Source organism: Trichomycterus rosablanca, chromosome 20 (assembly GCF_030014385.1).
Source record: "Trichomycterus rosablanca isolate fTriRos1 chromosome 20, fTriRos1.hap1, whole genome shotgun sequence".
NCBI classification, from domain to species: domain Eukaryota; kingdom Metazoa; phylum Chordata; class Actinopteri; order Siluriformes; family Trichomycteridae; genus Trichomycterus; species Trichomycterus rosablanca.
Genome location: NC_086007.1, coordinates 26,248,825 through 26,266,742, shown reverse-complemented (window position 1 = coordinate 26,266,742; position 17,918 = coordinate 26,248,825). Strand labels below are relative to the sequence as shown.

At 39.1% G+C, this 17,918-nt stretch overlaps 3 protein-coding genes across 5 annotated transcripts; 1 reads left to right on the top strand and 2 right to left on the bottom strand.

The window, feature by feature from the left end:
* Positions 1 to 3,522: 3,522 nt before the first annotated feature.
* wdr83 (WD repeat domain containing 83) lies at positions 3,523 to 8,637 on the bottom strand. Of its 3 annotated transcripts, XR_010015520.1 has the most exons (12): positions 8,315 to 8,637; positions 7,668 to 7,788; positions 7,441 to 7,546; positions 7,076 to 7,124; positions 6,500 to 6,626; positions 6,198 to 6,265; positions 5,974 to 6,082; positions 5,759 to 5,873; positions 5,495 to 5,647; positions 5,200 to 5,379; positions 3,971 to 4,256; positions 3,523 to 3,856 (listed from the first exon to the last, which is right to left on the bottom strand). XR_010015520.1 is itself a non-coding variant. In XM_063017179.1 (9 exons), the coding sequence occupies exons 1-9, from the start codon at positions 8,415 to 8,417 to the stop codon at positions 5,501 to 5,503; spliced, it is 945 nt and encodes a 314-aa protein (XP_062873249.1). In that variant the 5' UTR covers positions 8,418 to 8,636; the 3' UTR covers positions 5,425 to 5,500. The 3 variants fall into 3 exon arrangements, 1 of the variants encoding a protein (XP_062873249.1); XR_010015519.1 differs by having other exon boundaries at positions 3,971 to 5,379; XM_063017179.1 differs by lacking the exons at positions 3,523 to 3,856; positions 3,971 to 4,256; positions 5,200 to 5,379 and having other exon boundaries at positions 5,425 to 5,647; positions 8,315 to 8,636.
* Positions 8,638 to 9,589: 952 nt separating this feature from the next.
* sde2 (SDE2 telomere maintenance homolog (S. pombe)) lies at positions 9,590 to 14,751 on the bottom strand. Its single transcript, XM_063017171.1, has 7 exons — positions 14,636 to 14,751; positions 13,594 to 13,711; positions 13,376 to 13,487; positions 12,874 to 13,043; positions 11,141 to 11,246; positions 10,221 to 10,659; positions 9,590 to 9,979 (listed from the first exon to the last, which is right to left on the bottom strand). Exons 1-7 carry the CDS (start codon positions 14,735 to 14,737, stop codon positions 9,761 to 9,763), a joined length of 1,266 nt encoding a protein of 421 aa, XP_062873241.1. The 5' UTR covers positions 14,738 to 14,751; the 3' UTR covers positions 9,590 to 9,760.
* A 954-nt stretch (positions 14,752 to 15,705) lies between these two features.
* Positions 15,706 to 17,390, top strand: mrps28 (mitochondrial ribosomal protein S28). Its single transcript, XM_063017194.1, has 2 exons — positions 15,706 to 15,938; positions 16,906 to 17,390. The coding sequence occupies exons 1-2, from the start codon at positions 15,708 to 15,710 to the stop codon at positions 17,266 to 17,268; spliced, it is 594 nt and encodes a 197-aa protein (XP_062873264.1). The 5' UTR covers positions 15,706 to 15,707; the 3' UTR covers positions 17,269 to 17,390.
* The last annotated feature ends 528 nt before the right edge of the window (positions 17,391 to 17,918 follow it).

Here is a 17,918-nt window from a genome sequence, read left to right as displayed (position 1 = left end):
TCCTACAAAATGCTTCCCATTACAGCTCCTGCATTCCTGCCCAAACCAGACGAACCCTATATGGACCACAAAGGGACCCACACCTTCCGGAACGATGAATGATCCGGGACCCAAGAACCATCATGGGTTTATGTCCATATAATTAGATTCTTTACGATCAATAGGTGATGATCATCTGTGAAAGGTTCGAATAAAAATGCGTCTTTGGATCTGTGTAAGAACTACACTTACCGAGCATTTTATTAGGAACACCCATCTGGTACATACATTCATTCATTAATATCTAAACTACCCCTACCATTCAGATGAATTTTGTGGGTACACAATAACTGACTGACTATTTCTTGATACTCAAATTCACCTTTCTAAAATTGGCAAATATGAATACACAATAATATCCATGTCTCAGGTCTCGTCTGCACGGGTTGAGATGAGGGTTTGCCCTCGGTGAGGAAGAGCCAGACAGACTGACATATAAGATAAAAAAAGATGGAATATCCATCTATCTTCTCTAAATCCTGCTGTATTAAGGGGGAACAGAGGAGAAGAAACATTCCTTCCATGAGTTTCAGCAAGATGAAATCCATGAGGAGGAGAACGGTGGAAGATACAGCAATGTGTTTGGCATGTTCTTACACAGACACTGAGGAATCTGGCAAGCAGAATGGCAGGAATCTCGTATTAGTGTCACAACATGAAAAATAATGTTTATCCTCATGCTATAAAACATTCATTTAACTAATTTTATATACTGCACAGCTGGCTGAAGATCCTGAACTTTCCTTTAATCCATGACATTCAGACCTTCACCTACCCTGACACGCTCTCCAAAAGCACCTTCAGGTCAGCTGAGGTGAGTTTTCAGAAAGATCTCGACTTGTCCTGGATCCATAAGTTAAAATTCTATTGCAAATTTGGACACGAATTTTTAACCTCAGCATTCCCCTGCAGGTAATTGATTCAACCAGGTCTCTTGAAATAGTCCTGGCTTGGAGACGTATGAAAAGGGCTGATAAAAATAGAGCTTATCTATAAGAGAATGTATAGCAAAGAGTTATTTATCTACCTCTGCTGAAGCTGGAGGGAATCTTTTAAATCAAATCCAGGTTGCAAACCAGCAGATCTGCAGCATCTCACATCCAATTATTTAGATAAACATTTTTAATAATTATTTACAATGATCTTAATAACTGGTGGCTACATGTCTGGAACACAAAGGTCCACCTGCAGCCTGCCACACATAGACCTGCTGCCCACACCTATGTGCTATGGACCTACAGTTTGGGTACAAAGATAAAATAATACAACTTGAGAAACACGAAATAAAATAATGACCATTTCATTTACTAGGGAAAAGCTAATGGAACCTTATCACCCTCGTGAAAAAGTAATTGCCCCCTAAATCTAAGTGGTTCTAATTTACATTAAAAAATTTTTTACACTTTTAATGAAACCAAATGAAGCATTCGGTAACATCTTCATGCAACATCTGAAGAAAGCTGGGTCCTCTGTGGTTAATGTTTAATTTCTAGGTGTAAAATGTATTTACTAAATATAATTTTGTAAATTTACATTTTTGTGCCAGTGAAATTATTAGTGGTTGAGGTACTGCTCTAATGATCAGAAGCTTGCAGGTTTAAACCCCACTACTGGCAAGTTGCTTGCATTGCATTCGGTCACAATTGTAAGTTGATTTGGATAAAAGTGTTTACTGAATATTTTATATTTGTTTTTCCAGTATATTAATTGCATTATTTCTCTTTAGATGACATGTTCAATTTTAGACATAGCATTTAAAACATGGATAAATAACGTGATGATAATAGTTCAAAAATGTAAATGTAAAAAGTGACACCACAGTTTCAAGCTTAGATGTTTTGTTTTGCCTCTTCCAAGCTTTAAAGATTTTTAAAAAGGTATATTAACACTTTATTCGATGTCTGATCACACGTTTACACCTAAAATCAGCCAATACTGATCTGCAGTCCTTCTGTTAAACCACCTAATAAATAGTCAAACAGCAATAAGACAAGTATCGAGCCTCAGATTTGAAACAGTAGAAGAGTTGTTCATGTAATGTCTTGAACCCAGACACCAGACTCTTTCTTGCATCTTGCTTTCAGAAAAAACTCATGTTCTGTCTGCATCTCTGAAGTAACAAAGATAAACTGAGGTCAGAAGGTCAAAATTCACTGATATGAACGGAAAACTGAGGGCTGCATTTTCTCGTTTTCCTTATATAGCGCATGAGAACATATGAGCGTGCAATGATCTGCTGCCAGTCAGACACATTCCACAATGCTTTCAGTCTCCCTAAGGAATGCTGCAACCACATTTCTGATAAAATCCCTAAATTTATGTCCAGATTGAACAAGTCAGTCATCTTTCTCGGAATTTTAGGAGGATATCCTCCAAATATTTTAATCATGGTCCTTCCGCTTATCTGATCTTCATGAATCTAACCCATTCACTTCTTCGTGTCACCGGTTAGTCACATGGCATCTAAAGAATAAACTTTAGAGATCAGAGACGACCGTCCCACCTCCCTATCAACAATGTTCAATGATTTAGAGTTCAGATGCTCCAAATGATTTACTCTTGCCTCCCGATTGCTTGGTGTGACTCGGAAAAACACCTGCGAGTGGATCTTTTTGCCATGTTGATATAGGGTACAGGTGAGAAAGGGAGGGAGAACCACCCCCTGTCCTCCTGACAGAAGCATATATGAAGCAGCTTAGTTTCATTTCAGCATCATACATTGATTTCCCACTTAGAAATACAGACACATCTACAGATAGAGTCATATAGAGTAAATGGAGATGATCTCAGTACAGAAGTTTCTGGTGCTGCTGATTTGGGTCCAGGTTGGTGATGGATACTGGCTGCATTCACTGCTGGGTAAGAACAAATATTATCAATTTACAGACCAGGTAGCGGCTTCAGTGTGTTTCCTCTGGTTTTTATATTTGTGTGAATGTTGCTTAGTATTAAATATTATTATGGATATAAAAAGAAAATCAGAAATGTATATACAGCATGTAAATCACACATTTCGACTCTAGACTTTCTAGAATATGGATGTAACATGGTCTAAAATGTTTAAGAACCCATGTTTTAGTTTATTTAAGCAAAAAGGATTCTTGTGTACAATGAAGCAAATACAAAACCTCATTTACTTCTAATCATACTCCAAATAATCAAATAAATGATTATTGTCTTTCTTTGAACTTTTAATTTCCACGTGTAATTAGTTAGTCGACATAGTGTCAAGTTTTCTATTTTTTGCTACTTCACAAAGCAGGGAAGTCCTAATGCTGCACCTTTGGTCCTGCTTCATGTTTTTTCTAAGTAAAAAAGCCAATTTATTATCTATAGGGAACAAAAGTTTGCACATTTTGTGTTGTATCTTTATCCAATATAGTAAAATAAGTCATTGTGCAGTAAACAAAGTTGTTGTTTTTTATTTAAAAGAGTAATCTTCTGTTAAAATGTGGTTTTCCTGCTAATAAACACGACCCTCACTTTTAAGATTTTCATGTCAGGGATTTTACTCATCACAATAAAGCTCAAAAGTCAAACTTTGATACACCACACGTGTGTGTGATGAATGCTACCAAGCTGCCTGCTTGTAATTGCGTCTGTTTCTGCATTGGACACTGTTTTAGCATCGGACACTCAAGAACATAATGGTTCTTCAGAGTCAAAACTCCTCGAGGAGATGAAGACAGGAGGAGGTGGAGAACAGGAGGAACATGAAGGATCTGGGAGAGGATGGGCTGGACGAGCAGTACGATCACGCCGCAGTGCTGATGCCTCATGTGCTCTGCATTCCATCCTACTGCAGGTACCCACTCATCTACATAAAATAGGGAAGACATGTCTGCATATGTTGCTCGTTTTTAAAAAGATGAAAAAAATTAGTTGATAAAATCGATTAAATGAGGTACATTTTTGTTGCGTTCATACTCACAGGTACGAGATCTGGGTTTGGGTTACGACTCGGATGAGATGGTAGTGTTTAAGTATTGCAGCGGTTCATGCCCAAGTGTGCCCACTAACCATGACCTGACCCTTATCAACCTGGGCATGAGTGGCGCCCTGCCACCCGCCGTGCCCTGGCAACAAGCACCGTGCTGCCGCCCCACACGTCTGGAGGACATGGCTTTCCTCGACAACTCCCACCACTGGCACAAAGTGGAGAAGCTCTCCGCCGCATCCTGCTCCTGCATGGGCTGAACATCTAAACTCATTTTCTTCTGCAAACAGTGACAAATAATCTTGCTCAGGCTGTATATAAAACCAGGTGATTCGTGTCAGCAATCAAGTGACTGTTTAACGACTCTAAGCTAAAAAGTTTGGATTTAGCTGTGAATGCTGTATGACATGGTTGAAGGATTGCATGGTCCAGACCAGAAGATGCATCGTGTCCATTTTTATTCCAATAGAGTGCTGATCACAGAGCTCTGAATGTGGGTCGACACTGATACTGATCCAATATTCACATATTCATTGTAACCGAGCTAAATATATTCAATCTTTGGTGTGTGACACAAAGCTGCAGTGGGTAGAACTTTACTCCTAGTGTAATCCTACTAAAATTTTATTATAAATATGTGAACTAAATGACTGATTGAATTAATTTAAAGAGTTTAGGAGTATATTATTAATTGTAGCATTAGCTCTTCTGGGGAAACCGTTAATTCATGCCCTGTATGTGATTCTTTAGGGCATCATTTTCTAATTATCATTTTCATTATATATTATATTTTCTTATAATAATTTTAAAAATTGTAATTGTAACTGTATATAATCATATGTAAATAAGTCCTGCTTTATCAGCCCCATTCTGCATTTCTCAGGTACAGTAAAAAAGCTTTAATAAATATTTTATAATAAAAGTAGTAAATTCTACACACTGCAGCTTTAATATCAGCATTCTGTCCTACTTCAGCTCCTGTAAGTTTCTCATCCATAATCATCAGCATGATCAGATCAGAACATTCCTAGTAAGCTGAATAGATATTTATGTCCTATAAATTATTTATTTATTGTTACAGTGTTATTTATTCTTGCTTTGTGCTGTGTACACTGTTAATAAATCATTTTTATACTTCCATATCTTTTACATTTATTTTAGACTTTCTTTGTTCCAACAAAATAAAACTAAATGTGTTTATATTCTTATCTAAAATTATTTACAATTTTCAAAAAATACAGGGTGTATTTAAACACTTAATCCTGATCAGGGTTGCAGTGGGTCCACAGTCTGTCCTGCAAACTGCATGGTGAAGGAATTCATCATAGAGAGAGCAGCAGTCCATCACAGGGCATCATTCACTCACACACACACTCATTTATTCATTCACTCGCACACTCATTCTACAAAAACACAGAAATAAACACAACTTAATGAATGAAAACAAATAAAAAAAATATATATATTTATTTAATTACAGTTTATTATAAAACAATCATTAATTACAGTCATCATTACTTTAACTTATTCAGCTACATCGGACTCCTCAGGCTCTGCCCCCCAGATCTGTACACGCCCCTCAGTAGCTGTCAGTAGGAGAGGCTCTGAGGGGTGAAAGGACAGTGATTGGACGACGGCTTTTCCCACAGGAAGCTTTAGTGTCAGTGATCCCTGCAATAACAGAAACATAATCAAGTATCAGCACATTCTCACAGCTGTAGATGTAGGGTACATGTGGGGTGGATGTGGGGTACATGTGGGGTGGATAAAACCTGAACCGACCTCAACCAGGTCCCAGCAGTAGACGTGTCCATCCTCAGAGCAGCTCAGTACATGAGTGTCCCTCTCAGACAGACAGCAGTCCAACTTATAATCCTTATTCTGGTGTCCTGTATACCTACACACACACAAAACATACATATACTAATGCTTGGATATGTATACACGTGTGTGTGTGTGTGTGTGTGTGTGTGTGTGTGTGTGTGTGTGTTACTTACTGTCCCAGCAGTTCTCCTGTACTCTTATCCAGTAGACGAACAGTGGAGTCCAGACTGGAGCTCAGACTGCACTGACCGTCCTGACTGAAACACACACATGTGATCGGACCTGCACAACACACACACACACACCACATCCACAGCTGTGATATCAGCAAACACTTCACATATTTAATAAAGATGAACACATATCTTAAGTCCATCTGCAAAAGAAAAACACTCACTGGCAACGTAGTCAACGTGTAGCTGCCCCATTCTTAGATCATATCTTCTCACCCTACCATCTACAGACCTGATACACACAGAGGGGGAGAGGGAGAGGGAGAGAGCACCAGTGAGGTCGACACCACAACTTCTCCAGCTTGATTTTATTGAAGATGTGGATTGGGTTGATTTCAATGCCGTTCATATCAACTTTTTCAGCAAACTTTACCATATTTGGCTATAACAACTGGCATCAAAAGACTAAGCTGTGTTTATTAAAACATCTAAATAGCAGCTGAGAAGAGCTTAGATGGGTTCTGACCCAGTTAGCAGTTCATGCTCAACTACACTTAGACTGCTGACGCCGTCTTTCGCATCGTCCAGGATCTGAATGGGCTCCATCCTCCTGGAGCGGGTATCCCAACACCTGACCGTACCGTCTATAGAACCTGCAAGAAATAATATACTCTGATTAACTCTGATCACAGAGAAATGACATACTGTTTGCAAATTAGTGATCATGTTGGTCAACAGAGGTGCTTTACTGGAATTTTAAAAAGGAATGGAACTTAAAGAAGGGTAAAACCAACAAATTGGTTAGTCAAGAATGTTGTTAATGTTAGGCTAGGGATAAACAAAAACAAGCGCAAGATCATGTTTAAGATACATAACGTATGGGCTTGCATTAATGTCTAGGTCATGCATTAATGTGTTTGGACTACACCTTAGCACATTTTTTGCACAATTTCTGCTAAATTTACTGTTAAAAATATAAATTGTGCAATATCATGAAGATAAATGGTATATTTATGTTTGCTTTACTAGAAAATCTATCAAGACTAATTGATAACGAAGTAACTGTGATCTTCTGTAATGTAATAATCACAGGATAACTTACCTGAAAGCATCACAGTGGATTCTTCATTAAACCTCACACAGTTCACCTTCTGCAGAACAAAGTACAAAGCAAGTGTTCATATTCCAATATTTACAAATGCATTTCTGAACTGTGGATACATTTCTGTGTGAAACATTGGTTTAGTTAACTAGTTTTAGCGTTCATAATTGTTTTTATCCAGTCAGTTTTAGTGACTGAATGAATGTTTGTCAAATTTGTGTAATTGTTCTAAAGTCCAGCAATGTAAACCACATCACAGAAACACAAAGCTGCATCCAGAATCGAACGTGATAGAAGTGGTAATTGAGTAGAGTAGCGCATCACCGTGGTGGTGTGGTGTTTAGATTAGGTATGAGAGTTCGTACCCCTGCATGGCCGCGGATTTTACGGATCACCTGTCCGCTCGCTACGTCCCACAGGATCACCGTTTTATCAGCACTGCACGAGCACAGATGGCTGTTATCATACGACCTACAGAAAAACAACCAGGTTTTATGGAGCTGAATGCAAATGTGGTAGGTGTGTTCCAGAAGATCATCTCCAGTCTGTGCTGGACTTTAATGTACAGCATCAGTGTTTAATAATCTCTCACCCATCTGCGTCCAGAACTTCATATCCATGTCCACTGTAGGTTTTTAACAAGGTTCCTCTGCTCACACTCCATAACTTCAGACTTTTATCACTGCCACATGTCAGCAGGTAATTCCCATCAGCTGAATGCCAAACATAATCATTAAGAATCACAATCATCATGTTCATTTCTGTTTACTATTCTCTTTACATTAATCTTCTTTTGTTTAAAATCAGTGCTCTATCTTTCTATTCACTTATTTTATTCTGTTTTTGTTAAATAAGTTGAATTTCCACCATGTACAGTACAAGTTTCCAAGATTGTCTACAATTATTATTATTATTATTACTGTTTTTTTTTAAATATAATACTGTTATCACTGGTGCTTATGCAAACAATGTGAACATTATTAATCAAATAAATAATATTAATTACAATAATAAATAAAAATATTGATAGTATGTTATTGATAGTATAAGACAAAAGTAAATAATGAAAAATAATGGAATTAAAAAGTTAGTATTAGTATTAGTACGAATGAGTAATTATAAAAAACAAAAATATATCACTTAAAGTTAAATATTATCATTCAAAAAATGTTTGTAAATGATTGTATAATCATTATACTACTGTTTATATTATACTACTATTTTACATGAAACTATTACCATTGAAGCGGACGGCTCTGACAGCGGCTTGTTGACAGTCTAAAGACCGAAGCAAGTGCTGTGGAAGTCGGTCAGGTTGAGGCCGGGGCTCCGGGAACGCCATCGCTCTTAGCCTCTCTGTGTACCTAGCCACGGAAAGCTAAGCTAAGCTAAGCGATTTTTTTGGGTTCATTTATAATCTGAATTCCGACAGAACTCTGTTTATAGCGATAATAAACACCAGCGACAAAGTTCAATCTTTATTTTACACATTTAAACTAGTATATAGAACTAGTTAAACACTTCACATTTGGTTTTGTAACAGCGTTAAGTATTTAGCGCCTCGTTTTAAGAGGTTGGTTGAGTCCGATATCATACATCTAGTCAGAACGAAGTGTGCTAGAATAGTGCACTTCCTATTGAATCATGTGCACTATCTAGTGAGAGTCTGTGTTTTTTTGTTTCTTGCCGCGGTTGGTAAACTGAATGTTTTGCACATGGGCGCCCCCTGCTGTAACGGCGGTGTGAGAGTTTTACAGCACAGTAAATTGCAACACACACGGTTATTTACGTTTTCGGCATTTAGCAGACGCCTTTATCCAAAGCGACTTACAGTACAGTTACAGTCTGAGCAATTGAGGGTTAAGGGTCTTGCTCAGGGGCCCAACAGCAGCAACCTGGCAGTAGTGGGGCTTGAACCAGGGACCTTCTGATTACTAGTGCAGTGCCCTAACCGCTAGGCTACGGTTATAACACCGACGAATCAAATGCAGCAGTTTTAGTCAAAAGTAAAACACATTTTAATAATAATAAAAAAAAAAAAATAAAGTCAAACCAATACCCCCCCCATTACTTATACTAATTTACAGACTAAGTTTATGCAACATAAACCTACACATTGAGGGGGGGCGGCACGGTGGCTAAGTGGGTAACTGTCACCTCACAGCAAGAAGGTCCTGGGTTCGATCCCCAGGTGGAGCGGTCTGGGTCCTTTCTGTGTGGAGTTTGCATGTTCTCCCCGTGTCCACGTGGGTTCCCTCCCACAGTCCAAAGACATGCAAGTGAGGTGAACTGGAGACACTAAACTGTCCATGACTGTGTTTGATGTAACCTTGTGAACTGATGAACCTTGTGTAATGAGTAACTACCGCTTCTGTCATGAATGTAACCAAAGTGCAAAACATGACATTAAAATCCTAATAAACAAACAAACAAACACATTGTTGTATATGAGCTATAAAATGAACAGACTCAGAAGAAAGGTTTTTATAAAATAAAACATCAATAAAACATGAAGACAGCAAAATTCTGCTGAACTTTATTCTGACGTCAATTTATACAAGATTAGACTTTAATCCAAAGCTGATTGATTATCAGATGATTAATCAGAATCAGATTCAGCTGTATCACAAACACATTTAATCGATATAAAAAAGTCTCAATAAAAAAAAAGGACGTTTGAAGGTTTTATTTCTTCTTGTTCTTGCTGGGTTTGGCTAACAGTGCAGAGTCGATCTGATCAGGTTTCAATCCCTTGACGGAGAAGAGACGAGCAGCACGTTCCTGCAGGGTTCCTCCACACTTCAAAGCTCGGTTCATCAGCTCCACCTTCAACTTCTCCAAACCCAGAAGCTCCAACTCTTCCACGCTGTTTACTGAGAGCAGGTCCAGCTCACCGCCCACATCCTGTTACAGAGGAACAGAGGGCTCACCGTTTAGGTATTAGGGCTGATTTAGAGCAGTCCACCTTCTGCATGCTTTAGGGAAGTGAAGGAAAGCTCACAGTCATTAGGAGAACATGCTAAACTTCGAACAGGCAGCAACCTGTAGCAGTAGCATGTTCCTCCCATGTCCACGTTCCTCTTACATCCCAAGAACATGCAGAAGTTGGATTGGTTGACCCTGACCAGAAAGATGATTTATTTACCTCAGGTTCAACAGGATGTGTTTCTGTTTTGCTCTTCATCTCTGTGCTCACGAGCTTCTCTGCTTCCTGTCCATCACTGCTGCTCTCTTTCATCTCCTCTACAGGCTCCGCCGCTTTCTCCTCCTCATCTTTCTCCTCCTCATCTTTCTCCTCCTCATCTTTCTCCTCCTCATCTTTCTCCTCCTCCTCTCCTCTCTTCTCCAGACTGTGAGGAGGTGAACAGGAAGCTGAACTGGAACTAGAGCTGCTGATGGTGCTGGAAGGGCCCGAACACCGGCTTGTACTGCGCTCCCCGCTGGGTACTGTGGGTACTGCAGCTGGGTCAGTGTTACGGGAGGGGCCAGGGACGGAGGAAGAGGAGGAAGAACAAGCCCGAGGTTCATCATCATTACTGTCTGAATCAGAACTGTCTGTGTCTTCCAGATCCTCCAGTCCAGTCCTGTAGAATCAGTACCAGCACAAGGTTACTGGGAGCACTGCTTTGGAAAGACATTTCAGGTACTGGAACTAAAGAAAGCATAATATAAGTAGGCCTGGCTTACGGTCGACAGTCTATTTCATCCCAGCGATATTGGGACCAGGGTTTAATCAGAAACATTTAACCATGTCACAAAGTTGCGAGCATTTAATTTATTTAAATGTCATTGATTTTACACACCTGCCGACAATGGGCGCCGCTAAAACACCTGAACTCCATTATTATTATTATGAGGATGTTCATATACTTTTGGTAACATCGAGTGCATCGGATGTCTGTGTACTTGTAAAAGTGACGTTTATTCTGGTTCATATTTGATGCGTGTCACTGTTATAATGTGAAGGAATCACAAGGTTCAGTGTGAGGTGAAGGACATGAGACGAACTGTGGAAGTTCTAGATCTGAGCAAGTGTTTCATGAGTGTAACTGCAGGATTCTTTACCAGAAGCATTTCTTCTTGAAAGATTCAGTTCCGTCTTCTGTGGCTGGTCGTTTGCGGCTCGGTTCTTCTCCTGGCTGCACCAGGCTGCTGGAGGAGGCCTGCATTCCTGCAACCGGGAAAGAAAAAAAACACTTAAAGACTTAATTTTGAACTCCAGAACTGGATTTACAGGTTTGGCTTTAAATAATAATTACAGAGCATCACCGTAGTGATGAGTTCTGATCAAATGTTACCTGTTCTTATTCATCCGATTATCAGTACTCAGATTAAACAACTGTAGCCAGTAATCTGATTATTTCACGTTTGTAACTCGAACCAGATTTCTACTGGATTTGTACAACTGTGCATGTGTTCATCGTGCATGGAAGTGTTAAACTAGTCTAAAAATGAAAACAAGCATCTAAATGACGATTCCGACTCGATCACAGCTGACATCTGGTGCTAAAATCAACCAAAACAATAATAATTAGAGATGGGACGATCGATCGGCTACGAATCGGTATCGGCCGATTTTTTATCAAAATATGCTATCGGCGATCGGCCGATATTTCCTAAAAGTAGCCGATCCGATCGTGTGATATATAAAAGATCACGTTAAGTTAACAGCTCAGTGAATTGATCCAGACTTTGAGCTACGAAGCACCAACCATCACATCACCATTCATCAACCATCGTACAGAAACCACAGTGAAAGCTCTTACGATGTAATTTTGCTGATTGTAATATTTACTTTAAAAAGATAATTCGACCCGGTCACATCTGAGTCGATTCTATCAGCACGTTATATAAACTCCTGGTTCACTTTGGTAAATCGTGAGCGGTTCTTACTTGTGATGTAGATGAGAACAGAAAACGTTACAGAGCCAATCAGAGGCAAAAGTTTATTCATTACCAAATTCGTTAGTTCAGGATCATCTGCTGAACTTTTAGGATCAGAAAACGTTTAGCTCCTTAGACGGAACGAGTCTGACTCGGTTACAGATCTGTGGTAATAACAGTGTAATGAAGCTTTATAATGTAAGAGAGTCACACAGAATGTTCTGTAGTAGCTGGTGTTTATTTAAAACCACGACATTTAATTAATAACAGTAAACACGGAGAGATAACCGAGAAGAGAAACTTACGCTTCACATAAAACGAATCGACTCATGAATCAATGAATCACTTATAGCGATACTGTGAACAAAGCGTCTCTTCTAAAGGCACAAACACACACACGCGCGCACTACTCCGGTCTATCTTCACTGTGAGGCTCTTTTTAAGTTTATTTATTTTATTTACTGCTACCCCCCCGATTGGAAACGGCTATTGGCCGATGTCACTGAAAGGAGATCGGAATCGGTGCCAAAAACCCTGATCGGTACATCTCTAATCATGATCACTCAATATTTTACATTTTTTGCTTTTATTAAATTAGCCAGACTGTAAAGATCGACGAACACTAGGCTGCTAAAGGTAAAGAATGTGTTAGATTGCAGACTGTGCACCACGTAGTAAATCCGCCCTCACTCTGTAGTGGTTTGAAGCACTGGTGCTGTTACTGGATAGCAGGAGGACTGTGTGTGTGTCTGTGTGTGTCGAAGCACCTCATTCATTCTGTTATTACACAGTAATTCATTATTCTACAGTTAACCAACCATAATTGTGAGAACATTATTAAATCGAGCAGTTTGGTTTGGTCTGAACCACGGGTGGAGAATGCTGCTGGTATAAACTTATCTAATGGGACGTACCTTTCATGACAGAATCCTCCAGTCTCTCGGAGAGGTCGTGGCACTGCTGTTCATAATCTCCATCTTTGAAGTGGTGTTTCGGTTCGGCTAGTTTCCTCTGAATCCTCTCCAAACGCCGCTGCTCCTTATCCGCCTCACGATCCGTCTGCTTCTTCAACCACTCCGCCATCCTGCGTTCAAGCAATCAAGCTCTCAGTGCTAAAGCAGTAAGGGGGTGAAAACTTTTCATCCCAGACCCTGCATCTCACCATCTGTGCTACACTGACTTTTCTCTCGGCCCTTGTCTCCAATCTTTGCACCCTAGTTTGGATATACTCAATTCCCCCGTGCTCGACACCCAGTTAGTACAGACCAGCAGCGGCTTTTTACAGAGGGACCTGGCCCACGTAAAAGAACGTATTTGTTTGCTTCACCGACGTCCAGATAAAAGATGTGAACACAACCATCCTCCACCTCAGACCAGCAGAACCCCGATACGATGTGACGGTGCTGCTCAGCTTACTCTTTTTCATGATTGACATCTCGGAGTCTCCGCCCGCTCAGGTCTCTGCAGGCCTCGCGGTTGGTGGTTTTCTCGATCTGAGCTCCAAGAGCTCGCAGCATGGAGCCAAAACCTGACACACACATACACACACACACAGAAAATGAGATCGGAGACTCACACACATACAGTCAATAATCAATTATAATTTTTTTTTGTTGAGGGGTTGTCAAACTTACCCCCTTTTCCACCACATAGTCGCGGCTCCAGTCGGTACAGAGCACCGGCCTCCAGTTTCTGATCAGCGTCTGATATTCTACCATTCTTCTTCAGATAGAAATCATCAGGGCAGATTCTCTACAAGGGAACATCAGCAGTGTTTACATTACAATCAGTTCGCTACAGCTGGAGTTACATCTGTAAACACATTTACTCACAGACTTTCCTTTCCAGAATTAATAAAGTGTTAAATCTTAAATGTGAGGTTCAGAGCTTTAGAAGCTGTGTGTGAACAGAAGAAAACATGAATATTATTTCTGAGGTTTTTCTAACGATGCTGATTTGATTTTAAACAAGTTATACATTTTTAAATGTTCACAATTCAGTTCCGCTCTGCCTGTATTAAACATTTCCTGCCAGACGGGGGTCACCAAACCCCTAAATCTTCCACACTGCACCTTTAATTCCAATGCTGAACTTTAAAGCTCAATGTTTATTATTAATAATTAATTTTATTAGCTTATATTTGGGGAAAAACTAAATCTTTCATTTCTTTGCTGAAACAAACACATTCTTTACTGGTCAAGTATTTATATAATTATATAGTTATTTATCACAATACACTAAAGCATCACAATATGAATTAATCACATATATTAATCTATAAATAGACGATGATTTATTAAGCAGATTTTAAATCAGTACAGTAAAACATGTTTATCTTCTTTTAAACGAAACATCAGAATTGTTTTATTAAGCTTTAATATGAACATTATTTTATAACCTGTACGGAACACTGTTAAAGAGCTTTATTTTTAGATTTACTGGCGTCAAACATACTATGATTATTATTCTAATAAAACTTATCTCAATAAAAACCTTCTTACTGTTAGTAACACGTGTTTTTAAATGATAATAAATAAAATATAAAGATTTAAAGAGCGTTTTCATTAGATCAGCTGATCGTTTGAGCTAATAGCGCATTAGCATGACAGGCTACTTCATAGTTTAATAACAATAATAGAATTAAATATATAGATTATAAACAGTGATGAATGTTACCTGTGAGCTGCAGTACAGGTGTTTGAGATCATTAACGGTGGATCCGGGTGAAACTGGAACATTAATAAACTTTAAAGACGGAGAAACTAGAAACACCTCCATCTTTATTTACTCTCTCCACGCAGCTACCAAACAACTACTGTTGCGCATGCGCCTAACTGGGGCGTCTCCCAAATGAACCTGGATTCTTCTTCGTTTTCCTTTTCTGGTTTCAAACTAGTTTTTGTGCATTACTGCCACCAGGTGGACAAAGTGTGAAGCAGCGTTTAGTTGGTTGGAGAATTTACTTTTTAATTCTTTTGTATTTAAAATACGATTATTATGTAATATTAACACTAGAAATTTAATAGAAATAAATCGTATATTTAAACTATTTAACATAGTAAGATTCGTTAATCTAATGTTGTACATAAAGTGTATGAAGCGTTTGTGCCAGAACGGTAAACAATGATGGAAGTGTTTGTCCGGCTTGCTGTTTTGTAAATAAATCCATTTGAGCCACATTATACCGCAGTAGGATATTAGACAGGTATTAACAATAATCATTAGCCTTTATAGATCACACAGGACCAAATAGTTTAATACACAACATTAAAAACGTAAAATTCTGTTAAATGTAAAACGTAATGGAAAAAATGTGCTACTAAGATGCTCCACACTACCGGTACAGCTAGTGGCGCTGATACACAATAACCGACTTTATCAACCAACAAAAACTCAAGAAGAAGAAAATAGTGCACTATTAGTTAGTGCACTATTTAGATTTAACTTAATGCTCTATTTGGAACACAAAATATCACGTGACCTACCATACTACGGAAGCCTTTTAGCAAAAAAAACACCAAATATTGTGTATGTTATATTTTTTTATATTGTTTATCCAATTTAACTCAAAGTGCGAGTTAATATCTTTTTTCTACAGTTCAACGTAATTTAACTTAATTAAATCTTTGGGAATTCATTTCTGCGATTGACGTTTAAGGCTCATTTCGAAACAAGTCATTCATCCCTCTGTAGGTGACCTACATAGTGAATAAAGCCAGTGACTCTTGGATTGGGATTGAACCCACAGATGAGGAACATGGCGGCGTTGTACAAGGTTGTAAGAGGCGTGAGGTGCAGTGGAACTTTATTTAACAGCATTCAGTATAATAATAATAAAAATTATATAAAAATAAATCATCTTGTGAGGTATCAGTTCTGCACTGATGCTGATAGTGAAGGAAAACAGGAGGAGAAACACAGAGGAGGATTCGCTAATGCTTATCAGTTACATTCAGAACTCAAACTACAACAGAACCAGGTACTGATTTTAATAGAAACTACAGCATCACTCTGTTAAAATATATTTATGTTAATGTTTCATTAAATTAAGTTTATGGTCTGAATTTTAACGCTGTAAATAATTAAAATATTTTGGAACAAGTTGCTTCGGGTTTTTATTATTAAATTGGTTGGAAATATTTCACAATAATCAATAATCATGCTCAGTCTCAGGACTAAAATGATGAAACAGAGAGTTAAAGAGCCTCAGGAAACACCTTTAACATCACTGTCGGTACAACTGCTTCCATCATCCACAAGCAGAAAGTTCATGGAACCACAAATTGTCCCCAGATAGGAGCAGCACACAGAACATCTCACCACCTGCTCTCAGACTCAGGATCAGGAACGTCAAACGGGAGATGATCAGAAAGCAGCAGGAACAACAGTTACACGAAGCAGTGCACTACAGGTTCATGAGCAGTTAGACAAATCAAAAAGATGTTCAAATGTTCGGAAACAAAGACAAAATATTTGGTACTAATTCAGCTGCTCATGTTTGGAGAAAGAAGCGCTCCTTATGATTATCATCCCAAAAACACCAAACCCACAGTGAAGTGTGGTGGTGGGAGCATCGTCATATGGAGCTGCTTCTTTTGATAGTGGAGCAATAAACGTAACTGAAGGAAAAATTAATGGAGCAAAAAGAATTTGGACACTTTAGAGGAGAATCTTGTACCAAGAAACTAAATCTGGATGTTTTAACAAGACATTGAGTCCAGACAGGTAACCTAGGGGATTTGAAGACAGGAGGAATGGATCAAAACTGAACCACAATGCTGCAAAAAGCAAATTATTTCTTACTGTAGACACGTCAAAGCCATAGCTGCTAACAGCAAAAGCACTTCTCTGGAAAAGTGCTGTCCAGTCATTGTACCTGTGTGTAAAATAAAACAATAGTTCTGTAACTCGTGAGTTTAAACTGTTGATTCTTTTCTTTTTTTAAGGGACAGAGGACGAGAACTCGTACCCGTTCCTCTGATGATGGCCAGTCGTTTGCAGCCATGCTGCGTAACTCTGCGTTCATGCAGATGGGTCCAGCTAAAGACAAGATTGTGATCGGTAGGATCTTTCACGTGGTGCAGGATGATCTGTACATCGACTTTGGAGGAAAGTTCCACTGTGTGTGTAAGCGCCCGGACGCGGACGGCGAGAAATACCGACGAGGCAGCCGTGTCCGTCTCCGCCTGGAGGATCTGGAACTGACCTCACGGTTCCTCGGGGCCAACAAGGATACCACCCTGCTGGAGGCAGAAGCCGCCACCCTGCTCGGTCTGATCGAGACTAAAGACGCTAAAGAGAAAGAGTGATGATACCAACCATGAGGATTCGTCATTATTGTGTTTGGATAAATGAAATGACGATGGTTTTGTTTAACATTTTGCACGTGCAGAAGGTGGACTGACATAATAAATAAATGTATTTATAAGTGTGAGTGTGTTGCTCTGTGATGGGCTGTTGGCACCAAACCACTGTGACCCTGACCAAGATGAAACAGTTAAAGTAAATGAACGAATTTCATGAATATCAGTAATTGTTTAATTTTAGTGTTGAGGTGAATAAGAAAGAAGAGATAATGAATGACTGGGTGGTTTCATTGTTTCTCACAATTATTTTATTTATGCTTGTCCCAAAACTTATAAAAACCTCTCTTTAAACAACAGTGTCTGATCTTTTGACTAAAAAGTCTGTAGAAGGCTTTACTATAAAAGCAGAGGCTGTTATATACACCAATAGGGGGCATATTGTGTATATGAAAATGACCAGATAGTAATTTATCTCATTGCTGCTGCAACAGTGACATCTACTATCCGGCCGAGACATCAGCAACGGAGGGAGTGGGGGCTCGGTGTAGGGATCCTCCACTGGGTGGTGAAAAGAAGAGTCTGATGGCTTCACAGCTGTGCTGGTCTATTTCTTGCCAGCATGAAAGTTGTGCATGAGGCAATGGTTGAAAATA

What these genes read in the sequence shown, in the direction of transcription:
- wdr83 (XM_063017179.1), bottom strand. Translation starts at nt 8,417, where the DNA reads ATGGCGTTCCCGGAGCCCCGGCCTCAACCTGACCGACTTCCACAGCAC. An exon ending in AAATCCGCGGCCATGCAGGG is followed by an intron (nt 7,125 to 7,440) that starts GTACGAACTCTC and finishes TTTGTTCTGCAG; the next exon opens with AAGGTGAACTGTGTGAGGTT. An exon ending in ACTGCTGGGACCTGGTTGAG is followed by an intron (nt 5,648 to 5,758) that starts GTCGGTTCAGGT and finishes CTGTTATTGCAG; the next exon opens with GGATCACTGACACTAAAGCT.
- sde2 (XM_063017171.1), bottom strand. Translation starts at nt 14,737, where the DNA reads ATGGAGGTGTTTCTAGTTTCTCCGTCTTTAAAGTTTATTAATGTTCCA. An exon ending in GATGTCAATCATGAAAAAGA is followed by an intron (nt 13,044 to 13,375) that starts GTAAGCTGAGCA and finishes GCTTGAACGCAG; the next exon opens with GATGGCGGAGTGGTTGAAGA. An exon ending in TTCAAGAAGAAATGCTTCTG is followed by an intron (nt 10,660 to 11,140) that starts GTAAAGAATCCT and finishes CTGATTCTACAG; the next exon opens with GACTGGACTGGAGGATCTGG.
- mrps28 (XM_063017194.1), top strand. Translation starts at nt 15,708, where the DNA reads ATGAGGAACATGGCGGCGTTGTACAAGGTTGTAAGAGGCGTGAGGTGC. An exon ending in TCAAACTACAACAGAACCAG is followed by an intron (nt 15,939 to 16,905) that starts GTACTGATTTTA and finishes TCTTTTTTTAAG; the next exon opens with GGACAGAGGACGAGAACTCG.